A 26,787-nucleotide genomic window follows, 5' to 3' on the forward strand; every position below is an offset into this window, starting at 1 on the left:
TGACCAGACCCGGGATCGAACCCGGGCCGCCGCGGTGGGAAGCCAGCGACTAACTGCTTGAGCTATGGCGCGGCTCATGTAGAATGTAAGGCAACGGTGTCTTCTGATTTCTAAGTCTGACAGCAAGGCTTATATTATGTTCCGTGTAGTCTGCCTGGAACATCCTTGAGACTGCACCAATAGCAGCAACAGCAATATTTATAAACTAGAGAACAGCCCCTTGAAATCAATGGTAAACTGCAAATATCAATACAGGTATCATATTTGTAAGTAAATCCCTTCCTTATTAGAAGAATCATAAATAACATATTAGAACGGAACTATTTAGAAGGAACAATAAATTGTATACGTTTATCATAATAAATGGTGATGAGCAGGGCCCGGATTTTGATGACCTGAAAATATTTAAAAAAATGACCTATAAAATGACCGAAAAAATTCAGAAAAATGACCTAAAGGAGAAAAGAAAGAACATTTCGCTTCCATGTTATTCACATTTCAGAAAACATATGAAGAAAAATTCCTTAAAATGACCAAAAATAACAAGAAATACCCTTAAAAGTCCAAAAATTCACCAAAAAATTATACCCAAAATGAAAAAATGACCTTAAAACTAAAAATGTCAAAAAATTACCTATAAAATTTACATTTCTGTAACCAGCAGCTCATATCCGAGATTTATATATTTAAGAGCATCGCATAGGATACAAGGAAAAAAAGATGACATGTCATCAAAATCCGGGCCTTGGTGATGAGATTCATGCATATTTACAATGTAACATATGTTGCTATTCATAAAAACTTACGGGCACTGTTTCGCTGATTCAGGCAACGTCAAGAATGCGCACGTCTCTAACTGATCCTGCACATTGAAGTAACAGAACAATTTTATTCCCAGGTAGTACTAATGCTGACCATATCAGTGAAGAAGTTCTTGCAAAATCTTAACAATCGGCAAATTTGTTACTACACTACTCCAAAACTGGGTCATTTTAGAGCTTTCACTCATCATTATCAAACTTCTCTATATACAATTATACAACAAAATGTTATTGATTTCGTGAACTTTGGTATGAAATTGAGCAACCTATAAATGGCAATCCCTCGGACAGCCTTATGGAAGATCTGTTTGCATGTAAGACATGTTATGCCTTAAATTTGCCTGCTCAAATCGTGGTAAAGTCGTACTGGACACGGTCTACAAAGACTAGAATATTCTACGAACATATACGAACGTATATCGTCTAGCACAGAAGTAAGAATAGTTTAGGCTTAGTCTATTAATTACATAGAAAGTTATAGGCGACCGTATTTATGTAAACTTTTTCAGAATGTTAATATTGATGTAATCCGGCGGATCTCGTGTATACCAGACTACACGGCGTCACATCCAGAAGACAGTAATACTAGATACTTTTATTTGTGAATACCCATAAAAAACTCCGTGGTTTTAGTCCGCAGCGAACTATACCGACCGAGCTACCGCCGCTTGTCGGCGAAGTTAATGCCAACTTTAGCGGATAGTGGGTGTTGCGTGGTCAGCGCAACGGATCGCCACGGATGTTAATTTCGGTTTTCTAGGCCGGAGACGCTATTTCCTTGAAAAAGCTCCTCAGTTATCCTCACGAGGCCGAGTGAACCCCGTTCCAGACCAACTATTTCCCAGAAATTTTGGCAGCGCTGGGAATCGAACCCGGACCTCTGACCACTAGACCACAGAGGCGGTCCAAAGGCATAATAATTAATATAAATGTTGTAGACGGTTACTGTACAAAACATATTTTAATACTACGACCTGTTTGTAATATAAAAAATAAAACATATTTATGGAAGATGAAGCGCGCATAATGACGGAATTGATATTTTCCGATCAACGTACTATACTTATCCTGTGTTTCAGGCTGCTGTTAGCTTGACGTGTAACACCACGCAGAGGCCTACTGCTGACGCGTGGCCGTCCAAGTCTTCTGTACGACTGAACACACTTCATGCAAACTACACAATGACAGCGAATCGCATTATGCAACTTTAATGAGTGATGGCAGTCTATCGGTACAATAGTGTTCATCATACTGTGTGCCCTACAGTAACGCCGCAGACTTGTTTACAGGAGTGCTCGGTTTGAATATCGACAAGGTCATCAACTATACTGACAGCCTTTTTGTGGAAGGAAACAGGAGAATTTGTTCCTGCAGTTAATTAATTAAGTACCACACAGTGAAGGTGCATGAAGAAGGGAATCACAGGATAGGAAGTCAGTTTCACGCCTCTGCCATCTTACACAAGGGGGAACAGCCATAAATATCCAATAAATAGGGTTCTGGGTCTCGACCTTGTGGAGAAGACTGACATCTTCCGCGTTAGCAGTGATTCCAACCACTATTGTAGGAATTATTGCATTCTCTTGGAGGGACTGAGGGAAACCATTCAAGATAGTCGATCTGTCGGAACTAGATGAACCAAACCTGCTGAACGCAATGCAGCAGTGGTACCCACGGGACTGGGGCAAGAGAAAGAGAAACACAGAAAGGAGGTAAGAAAGAACTGTGAGATTTATGGTTCCCACAGCAGGGAATATAAAAGGTCGCTATCGTGTAGGATGTGCCGCAGTATAGTCTGGTAGACACTTATTTAACGTTGCGGATTAACCTGGTAGATCCACATTCCAGTAGATTCCTCCGAAACGTCAGTCACTATTGGCCAGACTACACGGCACAACATCTCAGAAGACAATCGTCTTCAAATAAATAATATAACAGGAATGAACGTATATTCACGCTAGATTCATGATCTCAAAATATTGTCGCGTGTTTGCTCGGCAACGCGACAAGAAATTGTGCGAGTTCTCGGATTTGGACGAATATTTATTGAACTTACACTAACACTAACACAAACAATTATTCTCAACTTATAACGTCGTCAGATGTTTCCGCTTCCCTGTTACAATTACTTGCACCGCTGATCTTAGTAAAGTGTTTTCTGCTCTGAGCTCCATTGTCCTTGGTCCCTTGTCGGATGCGAACTTGCTTCTGCTAAAGTCGGATACACTGGTTCCTATCCTGAGCCAGATCAATCCAATCAATACCACCCCATCCTATCTCTCTAAGATCCATTTTAATATTGTCCACCCACCTACGCCTTGGTCTTCCCAGTCGTCTCTTTCCTTCTGGCTTTCCCACCAACATCCTATACGCATTCCTCGTCGCCCCCATTCGTGCTACATGATCTGCCCACCTCATCCTCCTTGACTTGATCATTCTAATTATACTTGGAGAAGAGTACAAGTTATGAAGCTCCTCATTATGCAGTTTTCTCCAACCTCCTGTCACTTCATCTCTCTTCGGTCCAAATATTCTCCTCAACACCCTGTTCTCAAACAGCCTCAGTCTAGGTTCCTCCTTAATGTCAAAGACCAAGTTTCACACCCATACAGAACCACGGACAAAATTATAGTTTTGTAGATTCTAATTTTTATGTTTTTGGACAGCAGACGAGAAGACAAAAGGTTCTGGACTGAATGGTAGCAAGCATTACCAGAGTTCAGCCGCCTCTTAGTTTCCTCCTGAATCAGGTTTCGATCTGTTATCATTGCTCCCAAATATCTGAACTGTGCCACAATTTCAAAACATCTGTTTCCTATCTTCATATCATGATTTTGCCCTGCATTTTGGTGACGAGACAGAAACATATACTTAGTTTTCTCTGTGTTTACTTCTAGACCAACCTCTTTACTTGCGTCAATTGAAGTTTGTGTGTTTTTCTTTATGGTATCTACATTATCACCCAGCGGCTTACTACATGTCATAATTGATCCTTCAATTGCCCTAAATAATTGAAAACACTCTCAAATACTGTGCTGTTGCCACTGTCTCATGTTCTCAGACTTCATATACGTTTTGTTTCATAAGGCTGCATCCTGTTTATGTACGGGTATGCTCACATGGTATGAATACATCATCCCACAAGCTTTATTTGTACCGACTCAGTCACCGTTACGTGTTTCGGTCCCTAAATGGCCACCTTCACGTCGACATATGTATGAAATAAAAGCCGCAAACGAGTTTCTTCTGTTCTGTAGTATGCCCAGCTGACGGCCAGTTAGAGGCCGTGACTATCTGCGTAAACTGGAAGGCTGTGGGGCAGTATACACATATAGTGCAGTTCATGTACTTCATTTGGTTACTTGCGGTTTCAGCTTACACAGTGCCTAATGCAAGGACGATTAATGAATACTAAATTGAAAGGATGTGGACGGAAGAAATCGTGGCATAATGTGAGAAACTTCGTTTAACTCCGTAGCCTGTATTCCGCAAGCTAACTCTACCGACCGAGCGACCGCCGCTTGTCGGCGTAGCTAGTGTCAACTTTAGCGGATAGAGGGCGTCGCGCTTTGTTTTCTAGACCGGAGCAGCTATTTCCTTTAAACAACTCCTCAATTATCCTCACGAGGCTGAGTGGACACCGTTCCAGATTCACTATTTCGCAGAAAATCTGGTAGACCCGGGAATCGAACCCGGGACCTCTGAATCTGTAGCCAGGATCTCTGACCACTAGACCACAGAAGCGAGATACTATGATGTTGTTTGTCTGGAGGGACTTAAGAAAACCAAGAATAACTTTTTATGTCGAATATTCACACTGTCAGCAGTATGGCCGTGGAGGCCCATAGGGTTGTGAGAGGCTGAGGCTACCACATATTCTAGACAATCGGCTCTCAGATGGCGGTGAGGTCAGCCTTACGCGCTGGCCGCCCTTTACCCCCAGGAACATTCCTGGTACTCGTTTCTGTTAGAGACTGAGTCGACCCCAGGGTCACAGTGTGGCTAGAATGATTAGGTAAATTGAAAAAATCCACCTCATCGGGACTCTAACCCGCGCCTTCCTCAACCAACTACGCTACCGCAGCACCCCCAATAAGTAAAGGCAAAGATAAAGTAGTTGTCTCTGTGTCTGACCAATTAAGCACTAAACCATGAAGACGTGTGGGGGAGTGGATGTATAGATCCACGTGTTGACCTCGGCACTAGTTGGAGGCCAGTGGTCAACTTAAACCCAAGGCCGCTTTACTATCGGCGAAAGAACCCCAGTACCCACTGGCTAGGAGGCTGCGTGATCCAAAGAGTCGGTATGGAAGGCGTCAGAAAGAGAACATTCATGACCCTAACGGGCACAAATACCAAGTAACCTGACTGAGGTCTTTGGTGATTTTCTTCCGTCCCGCCAGGCAAATTACGTCAAGACCGTTTTCTTCCACATCTTTCCCAATTCATTATTCAGCGCCATCCTATCATTCGCCGGTCACGGTAGCCGAGTGGTCTAAGGCATGTACTGTCCTCGATCGCTCGGGAGCCGGGATTGTGGGCTCGAATCCCACTCAGGGCATGGATGTTTGGTACGTGTGTGTTTTTCTATGTTTAGATAGAGGCCTTGCGACGAGCTGACCATCCAAGGAGTCCTACCGTCTTTAAAATGATCATGAAACGGAGAAATCATCCCAATGCTCCAGAGTAGGAGGACAAAAAGGATAATCCTATCATTCAATGCTATAAAGTCAGGGCTGCCGACAAGGTCGTAAGACAGACAACAAAAGAAAGCCTTAAGAAGGTAAATCGTAAGGGGTACTGTGCCATCGCAAAGCCTTAATCGTTATATGGAAATACCTCAAGCGTCATGTACATTTATCTTCAAAATTAAATCGACCAATTTATACTCCTCCACAAATATTATTAGAATAATGAGGAGGATAGTGGTAGGGCATGTAGCACAAATAGTAACGGAGGGATGAGAAATGCGTACAAAGTTTGGGCAGGGAAACTTGAAAGAAACGGACCACAAAGAAAACATAGACGAAGATGAGAGGATAATAATAAAATTGATCTTAATGAAATTGTCTCGGATTGTATGCATTGGACTCTTCAGACTCAGGAAAAGGATCAGAGACAGGGTCTTGTGAACCCCAATAATTTAACAAGGCTTCATCAATGAAGCAAACATCGTGTTTAATTCAACTTAATGAGCTTGCTGTTAAAACAGAAGAACTGCATTATCGACTCTTCTGCTTGCCTCATAACTACTAGTGCAATCTACGGCGAAATTTGTGAACAACTGATTTACAGTCTGCGCACTAGATGTAGCCAAAATGAGCTTCAAGCACGTTAGTCAGGTATGGCTTGCAGGTTGCATGATACGCAGGCGGAACGGAAGTGACTCTCTGTGCCTGGAATAACACACGCACATACACACTGATCCGGACATTGTTTGAGGTCGGTTTAACACTAAAAGTAAATTAACTTAATGGAGTTGAGCACTTCATGAGAAGCCGCCAAATCTGCAGCTACTCAAGAACTTCCCAGCATTTTATGGAACCCGAAGGTTCATTGCCGTGTTCACAAGAGCCCTACACTGGTCCCCATCCTGAGCCAGATCAATCCAATCCATACGACTACATCCTATCTCTCTGAGATCCATTTTAATGTTATCCACCCACATACGTCTTAGTCTTCCTAGCTGTCTCTTTACTTCTGGCTTTCCTACCAATAAGCATTCCTCTTCGCCCCATTCATGCTACATACCCTGCCCATCTCATCCTCCTTGACTTTATTATTATATTTGTACTTGGCGAAGAGTACAGGCTATGGAGCTCCTAATTATGGAGTTTGTTGTTGTAATAAATATTAAGTTCTCTTCAGTCCAAGTTCTTTCGTATTTTAACGGTACAAATGAACATTATAATGCCTGCACAGCTGTAACTGGACTAGATCTGAATTCTGATTCAGACATGCCGTTCTTCTTACGTCTGTATCGACGCGAACATCTGCTGCTGCGCCTGTGCAACAAGCCTCAGACGACGACAAGGTTATGAAACTACCGTTCTTATAGTGTCTCTCGAACCTGATGGTGCCTGTAACAGCTGTTGTGCCATGTGGAGCCGTCGGGCTTCTGAGGCCTCAGGGCCACTGTGTCTCGCCTGGCACACGGTGGATATGCAGTATAAGCATTGCTACGGTGTATGCACTGCCATCTGGCAGTAGTCATCTTATGCACCTCCTCATAAATCTTTCCCAGTCATCTTAATCTCTTTTACAACTTAATTTCCTTTAACTCCACTCTTCCTCAGTAATCACGACCAGTTCTCCTCCAACCCTCCACTCTTGTCTTCCTATTTACTTCTCAGTCACTCACCCATGGAGCTGAGGCCTTCTTGAGGAGCCGCCAAATCCGCAGATACTCAAGAACTTCCCAGCATTTTATGGAACCCGAAGGTTCATTACTGTGTTCACAAGAGCCCTCCGCTGGTCTCTATCCCGAGCCAGATCAATCCAACGAGTAAGCCAATAGACAGACATTTAGCCACACAGTCACTAAACTACTAAAGTCAGTCACATTTTCAGGCAGTTAGGCAGTAAAGAAGCCATCTCATCAGTCAACATGTCGGTGAGTTAGTATCAGTGACTACATGTCACTCACTGAGTCAGAAAATCAATCAGTTTGTCAAGAAACAAGGTAACAGCAACCATCATTCACGAACTAAGTCAGTGAGTCATACAATCATTAAGTATGTCAATTACTAAATCGCCTGTTCGGCCAGGTTGCCACCCAATTAATCAAGCAATCATAGAACCAATCACAGAAAACTAAGTCAGCCAATCAGACAGCAAGTCAACAAACCGTTCAGTCAGAACTCAGTAGCTGTTGACAAAATCACTCAGCCATTCAGCCAGTCAGTAAGCCAGTGATTCGGCAATTCAATCACTTCGCTGAAGTGCCCTCTCGGTACGCATCTAAACGTACAGACGAATAGACTCAGTTCTCTCGGCTCAGAATTTAAGAAACGCGTCATATAACGGAAATGCACGGTTGTTCCTCACTTGTTTGGTATCGTCATGGACACATAACCGTCGCAACGCAGTTTGTTTCGCTGCTAAAGAGAAGAGTTCAATGTCCTGAAGAAGTGAGGGCAGGTGAACTCAGTGCTAGCCATTTTCATACGTCGACGTTACGTCATCCGGGTGACGTCATTATAATTAGAATTTGTTTGTCATATTCAGGAAGATCAAATTTATATTTTAATTCCGTAACAGTCTTGTGCTCATTTCTTCTTCGATTAATTAACGATGTAACCCTCTGAAAATCGATGTCAAACGGTAGGATGTTCGGTGAATAATAAACTGGAAAGGATTTGGAAGGCAACGGTCATGTCCCAATCAAGGTACACGTATCCCGGCATTTGTCCAGAGGAACTGAGGAAATCCACGAGAAACAAAAGTAAGTACACCTGGCAAAGATCATTGATGCTCGCAGTGCAATAGGCCGTCAACTTATTCAAGTACAGCTGGTATCCGGGCTGGGGTTCAAACCCAGAATCTGGCGAATATAGTTCTAAAGCGACCATTTAATTTCAATCCCACCTGGTTTTCCTGAACCGTCCTAATGACAACATAGCATCTCCTTGTTTTAGACCATTCTGGACAGGAAAATTATCAGACTAATGTCTACCTATACAGACTTTATTACAGGTTTCATTTAAACACATTTTAATCAGCCTAACTAGTTTCATGGGTACCCCAACTCTATCAGAATACTGTACAATAATTCCCTCCTAACTGAATCAAAGGCTTTCTTGAGTCTACAAATAGCTGATGTACTGTCTCACTGTAAGTAAAAGAAAAGTAAAGCTATCCCAGTAAGAGGCCGTGAAGGCCCATAAGGTTGTGAGACGTTGAGGGTCTCACATTATCTAAACAATCAGCTCGAAGATGGCGGTAAGGTTGTCAGCCTTACGCGCCGGCCGCGCTTTACTCCCCAGGAAAATTATTTAATTAATTCCAGGTAATCATTTCTGTTAGAGGCTGAGTCAACCCCAGGGCAAGAGTGCGGCTGGAAGGATTAGGTAAATTGAAACAAATCCAATAACCTCATCGGGACTTGAACCCGCGACCTTCGGGCTTGTAGCATAGCCCCTTAACCAACTACCCTACCGCGTGCCCCCAATGTCTCACTGTACTCACATTTTTTCATCAGTAGCAGACCAGTGCAAAAGATCTGATCTGTAGTTGATCTCTTACGTCGAAACCCACACTGATGATCCCTAATAATTTCATCTATATAGGACTTAATCTTGAGAGAAGGATATTGGATAAAATTTTGTATGGAGTTGATTGGAGTGATATGACACGATAATTACTACAGTCAGATTTATCACCCTTCTTGTGAACTGGTACAATAATAAACTCCTTCCACTGATCAGGCAATTCTTCCTTACTCCACACAGAAATAAAACTCTTCTCGACTTGAAGAAAGCAGTCTTCTGGGATTTGGCACCGTGTATATGTGGTGTTAACCGACGTTTCGGAGGAACGTATCGCCCCCATCTTCAGGGTTGAAGAAGTATAAGTAAATCTGCAAGCGACAACACCGTGAGACACGGTCAAGCAGACTCGACTTAGTCTCCAAGCGAGAATATTTCTAACATAAGCAGGACGATTCGGTAGTTAAGGGCTCGCAGCTGTAGAGCGGAATATTTACGTAGTAATTAACTCCAAAAATTACGCAAATGCTTGGTCATTGTGGAGTCACTTAAGTACGTGTTAGAGTTTGTAACAATCTTCTTAACAACATTACATTAATGCTTTATGACCAATAGTGAACGTGGCGTTTTTGTTGAATTTGCGAGTCATGGAATTAAATGACCCCCACTTCACCCTCTACACAACTGACAGGTGCGTTGCCTCCTTATTCAATTGATCCCACAATTTCGGTGTAACCAGGACGCTGTCGTCTGCCTACGAGGTGGCTGTTCAGGTCCTTAGGACCCTGGATCCTGGTGGGCCTGTGTATACATTAATATGGTCTAGGTTCTACGCAAGCACATTAGCCTGGGTGTCACTTTGAGCGTGAATATACATAATTAATTAGCCGACATAAACGACAGAACGCGAAGTTTCCAAGTGGTCATCCATCGAAGCAAGCCTACTGGCCGTTCTAATATTGCGTAACTTCGCTGGTAGTAAAATAATCAGCGATATCAAACGTATAATGGCCTCTGACAGGGCAACAAAGCTTAATGAATCACCTTATGATTAGGCTTAAACACGCTCTTGCCCACAACTTTATATTGGCCATCTCTTGCATGGTTTTCTAACTTACTTCTTCCTCTAGGAGGATATTCCAGTTCTTGTTGTGTAAAGTATCACTTCAGTAGTGCAGTATGTAGAGTACACCTGCTCTACGAATCAGGGTACGCCTAGCATTGCGTAAGAAATCTCGCGGGGAAAAAACTCATTATAGGCCTACATTCCATGTGTGAAAGGCTGACTTTGTAAACCTTAAAGCAGGCCTCAGCAGCCACTCTGTTAAGAGATGTAGAATGTACAGAACTTTGGCTGAACTTTGGCATTTGTATTTCTTATTCGAAAGGTTCCAGGGCCACGGGGTAGCGCATTTGGATGAGGCATTATGCTACAAGCCGGAAGGTCGCGGGTTCTCGATGGAATCACTAGACTTTTTAATTTATCTAATCCTTCCAGCCGCACTATGACCCTAGGGTCAACTAAGCCTCTAACAGAAATGAGTATCAGGAATCTTCCTGGGGGTAATGGGCGGCCGGCGCATTAGGCTGACAACCTCACTGCAGTCTGCGAGTCGAATTGTATGGAAAATGTGGGAGCCTCGACCTCTCACAACCCTATGGGCCTTCATGGCCTGTTACAGGGATAGATCTACCTTTTTTATTCGAAAGGTCCTTGGTCCTTCTGGACCATAAGCGGATTTAAAAAATATATATCTCAGAAGAGTGTGCGAGGGAGCAAAGCAGACTGAGCTGCCGATGACGCGGTCCAGTGTGAAGGTGACGAAGAAACTTCGAGCACTGTAAAAGTGGGGACCTTGTGAATATATCTTTGAACAGTTCAAAATGGCGCAGTGGTTCTCAACTGTCAGTGCTCTCAGCGCACTTGAGACAAGCATTTTCATTTCACGTCTCACTAAAATCAGAATAGAGAACACAACTTTATAACAAAAATCTACCTGTGCTTTAAATAGTGTCAGTCATTGTATACAAATATAAAATTATTGTCGAAAAGAAATACAACTGTTCGTTACAAAATCAACTTAACAATGTTCTCGCAAATACATATTCATTCATCAGTAATCTGTCAGACGACAGGACCACAGTCTCTTCCAAAACAGTTCCTCCACATAATGCGATCTTCTGTTTTTGGAAAGAGACTATCCAGGAAAAGTCATAATGTGGTAGTTTTTCCATTTTCTTTCCACATCGCAGTACAACAGCCGTTCAAACCACTCTGGTCACGCCTGTTGCTATACGAACTTGAACCATCTCGAGCATCATTTGCTCTGTGCTTCAAGTCGCTGCTGATGACGCTGCTTCCGGCATCAGTTTTTGGTTTTTGGTGTTTCTCTTCGTCTGATGTCTACCCTTTGACCTGTCCAGCAAGGGAGGCCCTGCCAGTAGCTACGCTACCGCTGGTATAGCTCTCAGGGTCCTTGGCATACTCAAACCCCCTCACCACGATAAGGTGGAGACACCAACGAGGGGGTTTCAACTAGCAATCATCGCACCTCGGATAAACCTCATTGAAGAAGAAGAATCCTTTTACCAGCAAAATATTACATATATCGGTTGAGAATTGTCAATATGTGCTGGCAAGGAAGGAAACGCCTTACTGTTTGTCTTGTACTATAGCAGCAAGGTGAAATCTTGAGAGGTCAATGGCAGACGAAACAGTTACTCGACCTGGAGATAGGCAGGCAGTGGAAATGTTCTCCTGTGCGAGCAAAGGTGGCGCAACAACGTCAGGAGGTGGGAAAGCAGCGGTTGAATCAGGAAAGCTAGAATGGAAGCCTCCGAAGTGACCTCGAGATATGACCTTCAGGTTTAGGAGCTCTAACGAGGGGAACTGGATTATTTGAACATTTTTAAAGGACGTCATATCAGTTAGGTAACATCAAAAGGAAACACGCGAAAGAAGACAAAGTTGTCGATGAATAATAAATAATTTTGGAAAACGTACAACTACTAATTACCACTAAAGCTTCGGTATATGTACAGAGGCTAGCCTAAATTATAAACAAATAAACATGCAATTTATATTATTTATTTTTTATTTATTCAAAGCCTCTGTCAGTAGCGCGGCAATACCTAATTTCATGGTACATTCCTTCTTACTTTCCCGCCCCTGATAATTAGTATAACTGGAAAGAATGTGGAAGTAGCCCAATTTCAGGTGTTATAGCAGAGCTTTCCTGGAGGGACTGAGGACAGCCTGTCCCCTGGCTGAGATTTGAAACAGGGACATCCAAAATACGAAGCAGGATTGCCAACCACATGGCCGCGATGTTAAGCATACAATTTAGTGATCCTGTTCATCTTTTCAACGCATCGTGGCCTGTTACAAATCAAAGTTACTTCAAAATAATGAATTAGTCATGTGATGGGTTTCGTTGGAAGAAGATTCAACCAATCTATATATTTCAGTGTTGTAATTCCATGTAACAAACATCCCCTACTATTTCGTATGTGCTAGACAGCTTTCCAAAAAATAAAGTTATCCCTGTAACAGGCCGTGAAGCCCCATAATGTTGTGAGACATCGAGGCTCTCACATTTTCTAGACAATGGCGGTTTGTCAGCCTTAAGCGCTGGCCGCCCCTTACCCCCAGGAAGATTCCTGGTACTCATTTCTGATAAAGGCTGAGTCGACCCCCACGGCCATAGTGCGGCTTGAAGGGTTAGGTCAATCGAAAAATCCAGTAACCACCCTGGGACTTAAACCCGCGACCTTTTAGCTTGTGCCTCAACCAACTATTCTACCGCAAGACCCCAATTTTAAATCACAGTACCATTAATTACGGTATATGAATACTGGATATGATCTCCCATTGTAACTGCTATTGCACTGCTACAGATACCAGAAATCCTACATTTAATGCGGAAACAGAACTCGGACATGTTGCGCATAGACCTAAACAGAAGATATGTAAATCTGCGGTGAGCCTATATGACAGTTCTGTTCCGTAATTTGAAGATTCTGGGTTCAAATAAGGGCCAGAAGACCACATAGGAATGTGTTAGGATAGCGCCCTGAATTAGGCCGTTACCGCACCCTCTCTTATTTTCTACAACACAAAATTCACAATTCCTTCCATCAACATTCCACAGCAGCGCGGTTGAAAGAACCAGAAAATGAAATTACTAAAATTCTTGGAGATTTTCATTAGTTTCTCTGGGCAAATGCCGCGATTAGTGACTTGAAATGTGACCTGACAGTCTCCTTCCAAATCCTATCTACTTATAATTCATAGTCGCCTTCCTATCTCATTCGACGCTACAGGTCTATCGTTTATTCAGTTGAAACAGCATCTTTAAATAACTTAAGATTCAAAAGTATGTGGACCGCCTCTGTGGTATAGTGGTCAGAGTTCCTGGCTACAAATCTCGAGGTCCGGGTTCGATTCCCATCGCTACCAGATTTTCTGAAAAGTAGTGGGTCTGGAACGGGGTTCACTCAGTCTCGTGAGGATAATTGAGGAGCTATTTCAAGGAAATAGCGGCTCCGGTGTAAAAAACCGAAATTAACGTCCCTGGGGATTCGTTGCACTGACGACGCGACACACTCTATCCGCAAAAGTTGGCACTAACTTCACCGACAAGAGGCGGTCGCTCGGTCGGTATAGTTCGCTTGCGGACTACATGTCACGGAGTTTTTTCAAGGCTATATGAAGAGCGTAACATTAAATGCGTATGAACTGCTCATTATTCTCCGAACCTCTTGCCTTCCTTTATCCAGGAAGTAAAACAGCTGTCTGTTATGCCGCTGTTGCACTCAGTGCAGATAACGTGTCACTTTCAATGGTCTCCCGTCAAATGTTTTCCAGTGGCTCGAATTTATGTTCAAGTTTTGAGCGCAACGGCGTGTTATGCCCATTATCCTGAGGAATGAGTTCGAGAGATACAGCCACAAGCTTGGAAAGTGAAATGGGTTTGAACGCGAATTAAACGTCAAACGTGCCAGACAGTTCACGGTCAGCTTTCGTACTGAGATCGAATCCCGTGACCAGTTTTTTTTTTTCAAGGGTAGTTTAGAAATGTGATTCTGGAATGTGGTTTGAATTGAAAACAGTTATTCGTCAGTTTCTTCGACAAGGGCAATGCATGTCAAGTGTGACACCTGCTGCCACGGCACGGCACGTCCTCAGGTTGCCGACGATGGAGACACCTACAAGATGTCAAGGGCATTTGCGAATTTACTGAATAAACGGTCGCGGACAGCCGACAAGGAATGGTCTTCCTAGCAGGGGCTTTGACAGAGTCTAACAAGTCATCACTGTAAAGACACAGAGTGTTACGAAATATATTATATCGTCGAGTTCCATGATAGAAAGGGATTTCTTGAGTAGTTAAGTACTCTGATATATTGGGTTTTTGGACTTTATTCATCGTCCTGGTTTTTAAGATAACTAATAAAAACACGACGTTTCGGAAACTGGATCTGTTTCCGTCCTCAGGTCAAGTGATTGAGGCTAGCTCTTACTAACGTACCCAACAGAATAGGTGTTTTCCTTCACCTGAGGACGGAAACAGATCCAGTTCCGAAACGTCGTGTTTTTATTACTTATCTTAAAAACCAGGACAATGGATAAAGTCCAAAAACCCCAATATATCAGTGTGTTATACACCATCGTCAGAATCCTATAGTAACTAGTTAAGTACTGTTATATTCTCAAGCATGATTCATCTCTACGGAATTAATTTAGTTAGTTGAGGTGGTACATTAGTCAAGGAACGAAATCGTCCGTACGTCATTCTATCCGACTATATGACAGAACTCCGCCCTCAGTGAACTGAATCTGATGAAATCTGACGTTAAAATTTTTTAACCATTTATAGATGAAAATAAATTCTTGCCATATTGAGAAAGAGCTAAAGTTTAACCACCTCCCCTAGCAGAGCACGTTTCCAGAGAAAATGATGAAGCCGAGCAAGTTGAACTTTTCGCCAAGAGTGTCGCCGTATTTATGCATCCCGGAAGTTCGTCGCCCTGTTTATAAAAGGCTGTAACTGATCCAAAACCTGAGACAGTTTCATCTACTCCACATCATCACTTCCTATTTATCTACGCCCGAAATTTATACTAGTGCAACATTCCTCAAATCGATGTCTAGATCTCTCAAGTTATCTTTTTCTTTGGTGTTTTCTGATCTCCTATTTTATATATGCTTGCTACATGTCTCGCCCATAAGACATTTTTATCCTACGTCAAGAGTTTTCCAACTGCGTAACAACGCGACCCCTACACCCATCTCTGCCGGTCAGCGAAAAGTGTAGTTCTGCACACTGTCGAAGTTTCCTATCAGTCTGTACGGTGTCAATAGAAACCTAAACAGCTTTTCAGGCACTCTGGACCTACACAAGCTATAAAATGTTCCTGTACAGTCACGGAAAGTGCAGTTCTGCACACTGTTGCAGGTCCTTATCAGGCTGTACGGTGACAGCAGGAACCTAAATAGCTTTACAGCCTCTCTGCACCTACACCAAGCTATAAAATGTTCCTGCCCAATCTCGGAAGAATTCGTGAAGTGTTTCCCCGCCTGCGCCTTCACTTTCCAAAAGCACCTACCTTATATCTCACCTCCTTGCCAGAATGTGTATAAAGAACTAGGCACAGAATACTTCAAATTTAAATAACCCGATTACTGACCTAAATTAGCAAATGCAAATAAAGTGTGGGAGATTATATAAAACTGGAGGGGTACGGAAAACTGTTGGGAAAACATTTCCCGCGTACTTCTGCCTGATCCGACACTGGAGACTGAAAACAAGTTGACCCAGCGTATATCCTCGCGCTGTAAGTAACAGACCCAGCTGGAATTTGATGGGCACCGCTATGCCAGTTGCAGTCGGCCTACACCTGGGCAAGAAGACAGACGTGTACTGGCTCGGTACGCGGACGGTTCATCCTGTTTTCGCTTTGACACGTAATCTTCTTCAGTAAAAAGTGAAACCCTTCACATCAAGTTTTAGCTTGTCGAGGAGAGGTGCAATTTGTGATAAAAAAGGAAAAGTGCATTAATCAACCTTCAATTTTATAATTTACTTATTGTTATTTTCGTAACATTATTTCTTCAATAATTGTGTTTGGTAAACTTTAAGGCATCCAATTTAATAACTGGAGCCTCTTACATATGATAGTCTGAAAGGATGTTATTCACATGACACAGGCGTACCAGCTCAGACATTTACTTTAAATACATCTTCCGTTTACAAAGCTATTACTGATACAATATAAATTCTAAGGATGGGAAACTTAAAGAAGACAGATTTAAGGTTTTTACATATAGTTCTTTTAGGTGTAATAACGACTTTAACAACTGCACAAAGAGCCAAAACAGATCCTGCAGGGGAAGAACCGAATCCTCTAATCGAAGCTGCGAAATCGTTGTTACAAGAGCAGCTGCAGAGTCAAGGCGGAGGAGGTGCAGCTGAAGCTGTATCTGGCCTGTTGCAGAACTTCATGCAGTCCGATGGAGGCCGGAATATAGGAGACATGCTAATGGGAGCTACCAAACCCAACAATGGTGCCAATGCTGTAGATATATTATCAGGGCTAGGTTCCATCTTGTCGGCAGCAACTGGGGGTCAGGGCAAGAGTAACGAAGGTGGATTTGACCCTCAGTTAATTGGTCAGATGGTAAGCATGTTTGCCAATCAGGCCGTAAGTGGTGATAACGGTGATGGGAACGCTAACAGCAATGTTGACATTAATAACAACGACATAAAGAAGGGGCAGAACAGAAAGACGGACGGTGGGAATGATGCTGGGATTGACTGGGACTCTGTGATGGGTTTAGCGTCTAATTTCATGGCAGCACAAGGCGGAACGGGTGGCGGGTGGGAGACTGTTTTGAATATGCTGCCTATGTTACTGGGTGGAAGTGAAAGTGGCAATCAAGTGAAGAAGATCCATAACAAACATCAGCAGCACAAAGCGACGTCATATCTTCCCCCTTTCATGGAGACACTCTATGACTACTGGGACCACTTTAAGAGCTCCGAGTTGGGGCAGACCCTATGGCACAACAGCGGGCTTGAAGCAACGGTCAAGCTCTTCACTGATGAGGATGGACACTTCGAAATGGAGCGCATTTTTGGGTCTCTAGAAAATGCGTCCTTCCGCAGACGTTGGGTCAAGAGTCTCACTAGCTTCGTAGCGGAATGGATAGCGCACATTTCAGACCCCGCTACTCAGGCCAGGTAAGACTATATATATTTTTTATTGCTAGTGGGGTGGGACTAAGTCCCTTGTACTGCGGCTACTTCTAGCCTATTGTACCAGCCCCAGATGATAGGTGAGGGTGATTGTGGAGCAATTGGTGGAATGAAGATTGGCAGGGGAAACCGAAGTACTCGGAGAAAACCTGCCCCAGCGCCACTTTGTCCACCACAAATCCCACTTGATCAGACCCCGGGATCGAACCCGGGCCGCCGCGGTGGGAAGCCAGCGACTAACCGCTTGAGGTATGGTGCGGCCGTGCTTCCGAAGTTTAAAAGTACCAGCCTGCCACTTAACCCGAAGTTTTATCCTATTCACAAGAACCTGAAACTGTTTCCTGCGCTGGGCCAATTCAAACTACACTACTTCACCTTCATATGTTTCTCTGAGATCTATTTTAACATCCTACCACCTATTAAAGCTTCCAAAGTCAAATCTATTCCCGCTGATTTCCCATTAAATTCTATATCGACTTTTCACTTCCTCATACGTGCTACATGACTTCCTCTTGATTGAAATTTCTTCGACTCTTTGACAACTGCAGTGGTTATGAAACAGAGTGGCAGGATCATTCTGAATTGGAAACGTTTAAGGAAACGCTGCCTGTTATCTTTTTTTTCCCCCCTCCTTGGCACTACAGCCCCAGTGGGCCTAGGTCTACCTCCATGAACTCCGTTCACTTCGGTTTTTCTAGATCTTACACATACGGTAGGACTCCTTGGGCGAGTGATCAGCTCGTCGCAAGGTCTCTACCTGTACACAAACACAGAAAAACGTACACGCACAAACTAAACATCCATGCCCTGAGTGGGATTCGAACCCACGATCCCGGCTTCCAAGCGAGCGAAGACAGTGCATGCCTTAGACCGCTCGACTACCGTGACCGGCTGGCTGTGATCTACTTGAAGTACATGCATTGGAAAGTCACGAAAACCTCAGCTCACATGGCCTGCCTTCGGCTCAAGTTTTCAATCTGATGACCCCCCTAACCGCCCCGGACATGGGGCAGAAACTCTAACATGTCGACCGCAATGATTCGCCCGCTCATCTCGTACTTCTTCATTTAGTCGATCTAAGAATATGCGAAGAGTGTCCTACACATTATGAAGCTCCACATTATGCATGTCTCCACACCTTTAAGTTATTTCCTTCATGTTACGTCGCAATGTCACTCTCAACGCCCTCCTCCATGTTCTTACACTAGTAACACAAAGGTAAAAGGCAAAATTGTCCGTGTTTACTTAATTAAGCACCACGCCATGGAGACGTATGGGGAGTGGAGGTGTACCTCCACCATTCTTGACCTCCGAACTAGATGGGCGTGAGTGGCCAGCTTCTGGCTCCTGCCACTTTATCCCCAGGGAAAGTCCCCAGTACCCACTGGATAAAAGGCTGCATGGGCAGCAGAGCCGGTTTGGACGCTGCGGTGTAGAGAAAATCTCTTGCCCCAGACCGTAGCCAGCCGTCACACCGACTGAGAACATTAGTAACATAAGGATAGTTAAACTGCAGACAAGGCCGCGCCATAGCTCAAGCGGTTAGTCGCTGGTACCCCACCGCGGGGGCCCGGGTTCGATCCCGGGTCTGGTCAAGTGGGATTTGTGGTGGACAAAGTGGCGCTGGGGTAGGTTTTCTCAGAGTACTTCGGTTTCCCTTGCCAATCTTCATTCCACCAATTGCACCACAATCATCCTCACCTATCATCTGGGGCTGGTACAAGCGGCCAGAAGTGGCCGCAGTACAAGGGACTTAGTCCCACAGCACTAGCATTAAAAGAAATAAACTGCAGACTATGTAAAACTCAAAGTTTCCCAGGTGACTGAAGACTTCCGGGTTATGATACCGTGTCCTCTGGTAAATGGGCATCAACATTTCGGAGGAACATACTGACACCGTCCCTAAAAGTGAAGGCATGTGTTTCTTGGAGGCGTCGATGCACATCTAATAGAACATACGGTATAATAACCAAAAGAATCACAATAAGAAATGCATAGTTTTATTTGTATTAATATCTGAAATTTTCCATAAACCGGTTAAGGTGGTGATAACGAACAAAATGACAAGCAGCACGTGGAAAGTTACAATTACGTCAAGAAACATGACTCATGTAAGTGTTCGTATCAGTTCCGTTCCCCCGTCTCTTAAGCACGCACTGCCGTCAGGTCTTGGCAACAGTTTGATAGTTCTGGTTCAGGGACCGCCTTCACATCGCAGTCCGGGCTGGATATGAGGACATGCGAGGATACGCTATCTGCCTAGGTCTACTGCTTTTTTGTTTCTTTGTGCCCAGTAACGAGAATGTGCATTGTAATAATTCCATTCATAGTAGTACATGTTCACAGTTACTCAGGATTCTGAACCGACCCCTGAGCATTACCCAGTTCTGAACCGCCACTTCCACACCGGGTGCAGATTTAAATTGGGTTTCCTTGTAGTTCGTTCAATAGTGAGAATATTTCAGATAGAAATTATGACTAGGAATTAGATGAAGGAGAGTAGTTAATTTTACATCTCGGACGAATGAATCCTTAGAAAACAGCCCAAGGCATTAAAAGGGGCTGGATGGGCCCCAGACCCGGTATACACATGACGAAATATCAATTTCCTAGGTAACACGTATAGGTGTCTCAGCAAAAGCGCAAAACATGAAACCCAGGAAAGCAATTTTTAAAATCTAAACCATTAAGCCCTAGAGCAACGTTTTCTCTTTTACGTTTACGTTTGGTATATGACATGTCTATCAATTCTACCTAGTAATGCTTGAAAAAATAGGCTGTTTTTTTTTTCGTGAAAACTAAGTTACTTCACTACGCTACTTCACCACTGCATTTTCTATTTCCTGTCAATAGTGTTAGACTTACCAAGGCGGTTATCTTCCAAAATAGAGGAAATAATACTAGGTAATGTTGCGTAACAATGTTTGAAATGTATACTATTCTAGTTAAGGAAGATGTTCTCAAATGTAAGGCCATACAGGATTGGGTGGAATCTATACAGAGATTACCGTTTGAGAGCCCGAGCACTGAAATTCGGTATGGATGGATACGTAAGAACTGTTCTTGCATGCAAAAAACTGAAAACCTGAAGACGGAATAAAGTTTTTGGTTTGATTCTTGGTTTTTATCTAAAGGAGCTTAACTTGTTTAGAGTCGAGCGGTAGGCCGAATGGTAACGCATAATAACGGCATAAAAACAGGGAGTCATATATCAGGCAACTGACTTGGCATATGGAGGAAAAATGAAAACCTTCATTCCAGATATGAAGCCTCTGGACTAAGATTCGGACCCGGAATCCAACCCCCCCCCTCTCCCAATGTTTCTAACCACTTAATCTAAATGTTCAATGCAAAGCGTTGTAAATTACACCCAACCGTGTAGTGTAAATCTGCAATAATATAAATTATGCATATAAATATAGCAATAAACTGTGTACTTTTTGCTTTATAGTAATTAATAATTTTCTGTGGCCGAATTTATGGGCACAATTTTTAGTGATTGAGCCTAATTTTAAATATAGACTGTATAAATCATTCAACAAGTATCATTCTCTGATATGGCCGTAAAGAAGTTCAATAACTGAAATTAATCAAGATGTGATAGACCCGAAGACTGCAACGAAACCTTACATAACTTGCCTTAGGTTACTCTTCTTACCGTGCATTAAAATTGCTGACAGTCCTTTCAAAACTAATGGAATGTTTCAGTATGAACTAAAAGGTCATATGTAATTATTTTCTCAGGTACCTGGCGACGCTACAGTTCGTCGGCAATGGGTTTCTTAAAGCTCAGGGATACCACAAGGGGCAACTCTTTGATCCGCAGCGGCCTGCAGAGTCTCTGAGTCACCTGGTAAACGCAGTGTTCAAGCGCCAATTTGGCCTTAAAGTGAACTCCGCCACCTACATTAAACCTGCTATCGCATACGTTCAGGTAACCGTCACGGTGTTATCAACTAGCCCCTTTCATGTTTTATACGCTTTGTTCCCTAAGTGACATACGTACATTCGTACTAAGGAAGGAACCCCAAATTCCATTTCATTCACTCAATCACGGAGCCGAGCCCTTCTTGAGAAGCCGCCAATTATGCAGCCACTCAAGAAATTCCCAACATTTTATGGAACCCGAAAGTTCATTACCGTGTTCACAAGAGCCCTCCACTGGTCCCTATCCTGAGCCAGATCAATCCAATACATACCATCCCATTCTGTCTCTCTAAGATCCATTTTAATATTGTCCATCCACCTATACTTTGGTCTTCTTAGTAGTCTCTTTCCTTCGGGCTTTCCAACCAATATCCTATATGCATTCCTCCTCCCCTCATTAGTGCTGCATGTCCTTCCCATCTCATCCTCCTTCCAAATTCCCCTTTGTACTACTAAATTACTTTGACTTTCATCCATCAGTTCCTTGGCCTGTCAAGGCCTCTCATCCTTTGTAGAACTGTCAGTTTGCTTCGTGACGGCAAATTGCAAAGCATAAGGAAGGAATCAGACACATCTTACTTTAAAGGAATTTGTTTGAAAGGCCTGAGGAAAAGCACAAAACATTGGTAACAACTCAGAACAGTTATCTTCTTAGAGCCATTTTGATCAAGTGTCATTTGTAAGCAGGTTACGAGAAGCTACGCATGTAGCTTGAGCGGGGAGGACAATAAATGCACATAAAATTCTGGTAGGAAAACTTCTGGGAAGACAGTGGGCAGATTAGCATACATTATGGAAAATAAGTTATATGGATGAGCACTGGAGAGAAAACTTGCTCAGGATTCTGTACAGTGGTCACATATTTATATCAGCGGAGCTAAACCTTCATATTCTATCAGAGGGAGATGATTTAGATTGTTAGGGAGTAGGCTTCACTGTCACAGGATGAGGTGAACTACAATACCAGTGAATAAGTTAAAATTGTGTTTCTTTATATTGAATTTAAACATCCTACTGCAGAACTTTACTCACTTGATACATACAAACACACAATAGTCTTCAGTTCAGCTTCACCAGTCATTGGTTGGGTCACCTCTTAGTCAACGACATATTTCAGCCACATAAGGCCACTGTCAGGTATATATTATATACAGTGAGTGGATTGACAAAGCTAACAGCAAGGGCTTAAATCCTACTAGAGGGGCTGCTAGTTTTCATCAGTACAATCTATAAAATGAGTACAAGTCTCCTTCTTTAGGTGGTAAAGAAACTTACAAGGAAACATATCACTGAACTATGTAAATCTAATGCTCAGGTCCAGAATATATAAATCTTTAAGTTCATGTTTCCTATGTTATTTCGAAATATAGTGCTCAGAGGAATTTCATCTTAACATGTAAACTTTACAGGAGGTGCTGAAGATGGGACAGAGCAAGGGTCTAAGTCTATCAAACCTCAATTCACATGAGATTGAGAGCAAGCTGTCGGAGACACTTAATGGAGAAGTCATAGAGCCCATGCTACGAGTGTGGCGAGCATATCGCTATGGAACCAGGCACCCTCAGTGTGACCGTTATGTTATCTGTGCTGTGAACCAACAGGACCCTTCAGCAGATCAGGGTGCCGGCCTTAGGCCAGGCACTACAAAACTTGCAAGGTGAGTTCCTATAATTTGGCAGATACTGCAATTTTCATCCATTGACGGTTCCGCCTGGATGGGCAATTTTATGTCGAAACCTCCTCTGTTTCTGTCCTGCCATATGCGAGTCTCTTCTATCTCTCTCCACTTCTTCCCCCTCTTATATTTTTAAGCTAACATCTATCCTCAGTTGGTGACATCCACACGTAACACATATCCACACAACTGCATCATTAATTAAGAGCAGTTTAGCTTGTAGTATTTGTATCTTCCGATGTTTACTGATATCCTTATTTTGGATTTTATTCCTTCTTCAGGGTCCTCTAAAAAGATGTAACCTATCTGCCAAATTACATGGTGCCACATTCCTGACACTCTTCTTCATTTCATTCTGTCACTCTGTTTGTAATCTGGTTACAACTCCCTCAATCCATGTGAAAACTTCTGCTCACTGTAGTAGAATCTGGGAAGTAATATTTTCTATATATCATAATCTGAGAATTTCATCTTTAAGGTATATAAGACAATTACATTATATAACATTCGGAAAAGGCTGAATGTGAATATTTTGAAAATAGACCCTCCACTTTATTTTCATTTGTGAGGAACAGCTTTCCTGACTGATACTTTCCTTTGCAGTATCATAGCTTCATGGTTCCTCTCAAGCAACACAGGTACACCATTCTGGAAGCTATACAATGCTGCTACAGAGGACCACAACTGTCAGGTAAACACATATTCTACTATCTGGACTCTCATAATGGAATTTCAGTGTAAAGTTATTGTGCATAACACAACAAGCTTTACTTCTTATGCGAAGTGTATTCACAATGGCTACAAGCCTTGTGTAACACTTATGTCACTGTAAAACAAGCACACACTATCAACATTACTTGGTCTTCAAAGTTCAAACTGAGCTGACACGATGTTGTCATTGTCGTCAACATCGCAATAACCACCCCACTACCATCTACACATTGTTGTTATTCATTTTTGAAAGTGGTCAAACAAACTAATTAATTTGGTCAATACTTAACAACTAATAGGGTGGTTTCATTTCAGATGAAGTATCAGGTGGACTGCAGTGACTACGATGCAGAAGATATAAAAGCAACAACTGAGTATGCCCACAATGAACTCTAGTGATCTGAACACATTACACTCTGCTCTGTGATGGACACATACTTCATGAACCTACTGTAGTAGTAAACTCAATGCTCCCCCCCCCCACGCCCCATTTAGCATACTAAAGAGGATATTAAACTGACTGGCACATAAAGGTTACATGTGAAGAAAGAACCAACATGCAAACCATCATGGGTAGGTCTCACAGGTGGTGCAAATGAAGTTTCAAGCTCAAGTTTATCAAACTATATAATTTAATTTTAAAGGTCAGAAAAAGTGATGAAAATAAGCATGTCACTTAGGTTATTCAAAACAGTGCAAGCAAAATGTTTCATCACTTTGGCAAATAATTCTTAGTTTTTAGGAATTTTGATATTGTTATGGGAGACCTGAATTTTTATTACCATCTCTTAAGTGCAAAGTGAATCCACGCCGTGACAGTGACTTACACAAATGTGTGTTAAATATCGCAATAAATAAGGAGTGTCATGAGCAATCTGAAGATATTCATATATATCCAGGGCTGCCAACGGGCAATTAACACCTCGGGCAGCTCAAGTATCCATGCTTCTTGATCATTTCAATCTAAATTTTCTCAAAATTCAGTTCGTTATAGTTTTACAGGTATTACAACTCAACAATGAAATACAAATATAAATTTGTAAATTCCATGCAACAGAAATTTGAGCTGTTTTATGTACTTTCATTTGAAATGTTTACTGTTATTGCTTGGAGCCGGGATAGCAACTGGCTATCCCGGTTGGGATAGCTGGACTGGACAACCCAGGGGTCAGAGTTCAAGTTTTGGCAGGGTCAAGAATGTTCTCTTCTCTATGTCATCTAGCCTCCTATTTACCCCATGGGTAAAGCGGCAGGGGCATGAAGCTTACCACTCACTTCCAGCTAGTGTCAAAGTCAAGAAAATATGGATCTATACACATTCCTGCATACACCTTCATGGTGTAGTAGTTAATTAGTTAAGCACAGGGAACAACTTTATTTTTACTTTACTGCTGTTGCTTGAAGCAGCAAAAGGCAGAGTTTCTACATAGTCCTACAAAAGCAGAATTACTGAAGTTACTCTCCTGCACAATGGTGTCCCCAACGTTGCGAAATAAACACGACAGGGGAACAGTATGACTAAGCTCGACTAATTTTTTTAGTTTCATGCTTTTATGATACCAATAAACTTAAGATGCATAAATTTTCATTCTGATTCTGGATATATCACATACAGAACAAAATTCATATTCAAATCATGAAAGTTGGTATAAAAATTATACAAACAATTAATCAATGTAAGTCACTTCAAATTTCTTTTAAAACTTTCAAGTATACCTATCCTGAGGTAGAAAAATTGGTTATTAGAGTTGTTACAGAGGAGCAACCACACTGTGTCATCACCAGCTCTTGATGCATACTGTTATACCATTACAAAGATACTAGACTCTGTTTTCAAAGTACCTCTGCTATTCATATGCCAGTGGGAAATCCAAATATATTCCTAAATATATGGAAGTGGCTCTGTGTGGATGATGTAAATCCATTCAGTGTACAGTATTAAGAAACTGTTTCAATATACTTCATTACTGTTATTTAGAATAATCTGTAACTGTCATGTTTAGAAAGAATACTTCCTTAATATGTTCACCTTCATTTTGCAGTATGGATCCATTCTGACTTCTTTTAAAGATCCTGCCTGGTAAATGTATATCCAATTCTGCAAGCCTATGAATCATTTTCCTGACAATTCTAATATAACAGCTTCTTCATTTTTTGTCAACAACTCAAGACGATATGTGAATTTTTAGTCCTCATAGGAAGGCCATTATCATCAGGATTATTCACAAATTGCAAAAGGGTCTTTTGATTACTCGGAGCTATATACATCGAGATCTGTTCTGCTTAACCGTTGCTGTCTAACGAAAACAACAAAACCAACCAGTAACATTACAACCTGCTCAATCTGTTTCCCTACATGTGATTTCAGTTTGCAGTGCAAGCAATACACCAGCATGAAGACTGAATCCACATCGTTCCATGTTCATGAACCAGTCCAGTTTCTCTTTATGGTGCATGACAGACAACAAAGACCTTTACAAATGTCAACAGAATATTGATTTCTTAAACAAACAATATTTGTAAAAATTACCCTTACCAAAACATGAGTCAAACAGCACTGATTCTCTTAACTATTAACTACTAACAACAACAGACTGTATTAATACTACTACTACTACTACTACTACTACTACTACTACTACTACTACTACTACTACTACTACTACTACTACTACTACTACTAGGAGAGAGGTTCCACATCCTGATCGGTAAGACTACCATATTACGATACGCGGAAGCATAGCATATTCAATTTAATCCTCCAGTCAACCCTGAACTATTATTCTCTTTGACCAGAAATACACTGATTCATGTTTCTTCCACAGAAACCTTATAGATTTTCATTACCTTCTCATATCTGTGGAATCCCTACAAAAGAAAAAACAAGTATTCTTTAGCTCTCTGTTCTCCTCCTTTCACCTGCAGTCCTTTACAACAGTCCTCTCACAGAAATAACTAAGACAGATTTAAAAATATGGGCATTCATTTCAGGCCATAAACATTTTATCAGTAAAAAATGGTCAAACTATCCCTGTAACAGACCATGAAGGCCCATAGGGTTGTGAGAAGTTGAAGCTCACATTTTCTAGACAATCATCTCATAAATAGCAGTGAGGTTGTCAGCCTTACGCACCGGCCACCCTTTACCCCCAAGAATATTCCTGGTACTCATTTCTGTTAGAGGCTGA

At 42.2% G+C, this 26,787-nt stretch overlaps 2 protein-coding genes across 5 annotated transcripts in view; one reads left to right on the top strand and one right to left on the bottom strand.

The window, feature by feature from the left end:
• The window catches only part of LOC111870959 (luciferin sulfotransferase), a 65,658-nt gene that overhangs the window by 36,618 nt on the left and 2,253 nt on the right, over positions 1–26,787 (bottom strand). For 2 of the 4 annotated variants that reach the window (XM_023863639.1, XM_023863638.2), the window contains exons 1-2: positions 1,880–2,009; positions 807–862 (exon numbers count right to left, since the gene is read on the bottom strand). The exons of 1 other annotated variant lie outside the window; for it this stretch is intronic. In XM_023863639.1, coding sequence (XP_023719407.1) covers positions 807–862; positions 1,880–1,990 — 167 coding nt within the window. In that variant the 5' untranslated portion in view covers positions 1,991–2,009. Of the gene's footprint in view, positions 1–806; positions 863–1,879; positions 2,010–26,787 lie in introns of those variants that run through there. One more of the 4 variants, XM_023863642.1, reaches the window with a different exon arrangement.
• Positions 15,928–24,911, top strand: LOC111870958. Its single transcript, XM_023863637.2, has 5 exons — positions 15,928–17,271; positions 21,031–21,220; positions 22,623–22,870; positions 23,492–23,579; positions 23,915–24,911. The coding sequence occupies exons 1-5, from the start codon at positions 16,316–16,318 to the stop codon at positions 23,993–23,995; spliced, it is 1,563 nt and encodes a 520-aa protein (XP_023719405.1). The 5' UTR covers positions 15,928–16,315; the 3' UTR covers positions 23,996–24,911.

The sequence above is a fragment of the Cryptotermes secundus genome, unplaced genomic scaffold, assembly GCF_002891405.2.
Source record: "Cryptotermes secundus unplaced genomic scaffold, Csec_1.0 scaffold1044, whole genome shotgun sequence".
NCBI lineage: Eukaryota > Metazoa > Arthropoda > Insecta > Blattodea > Kalotermitidae > Cryptotermes > Cryptotermes secundus.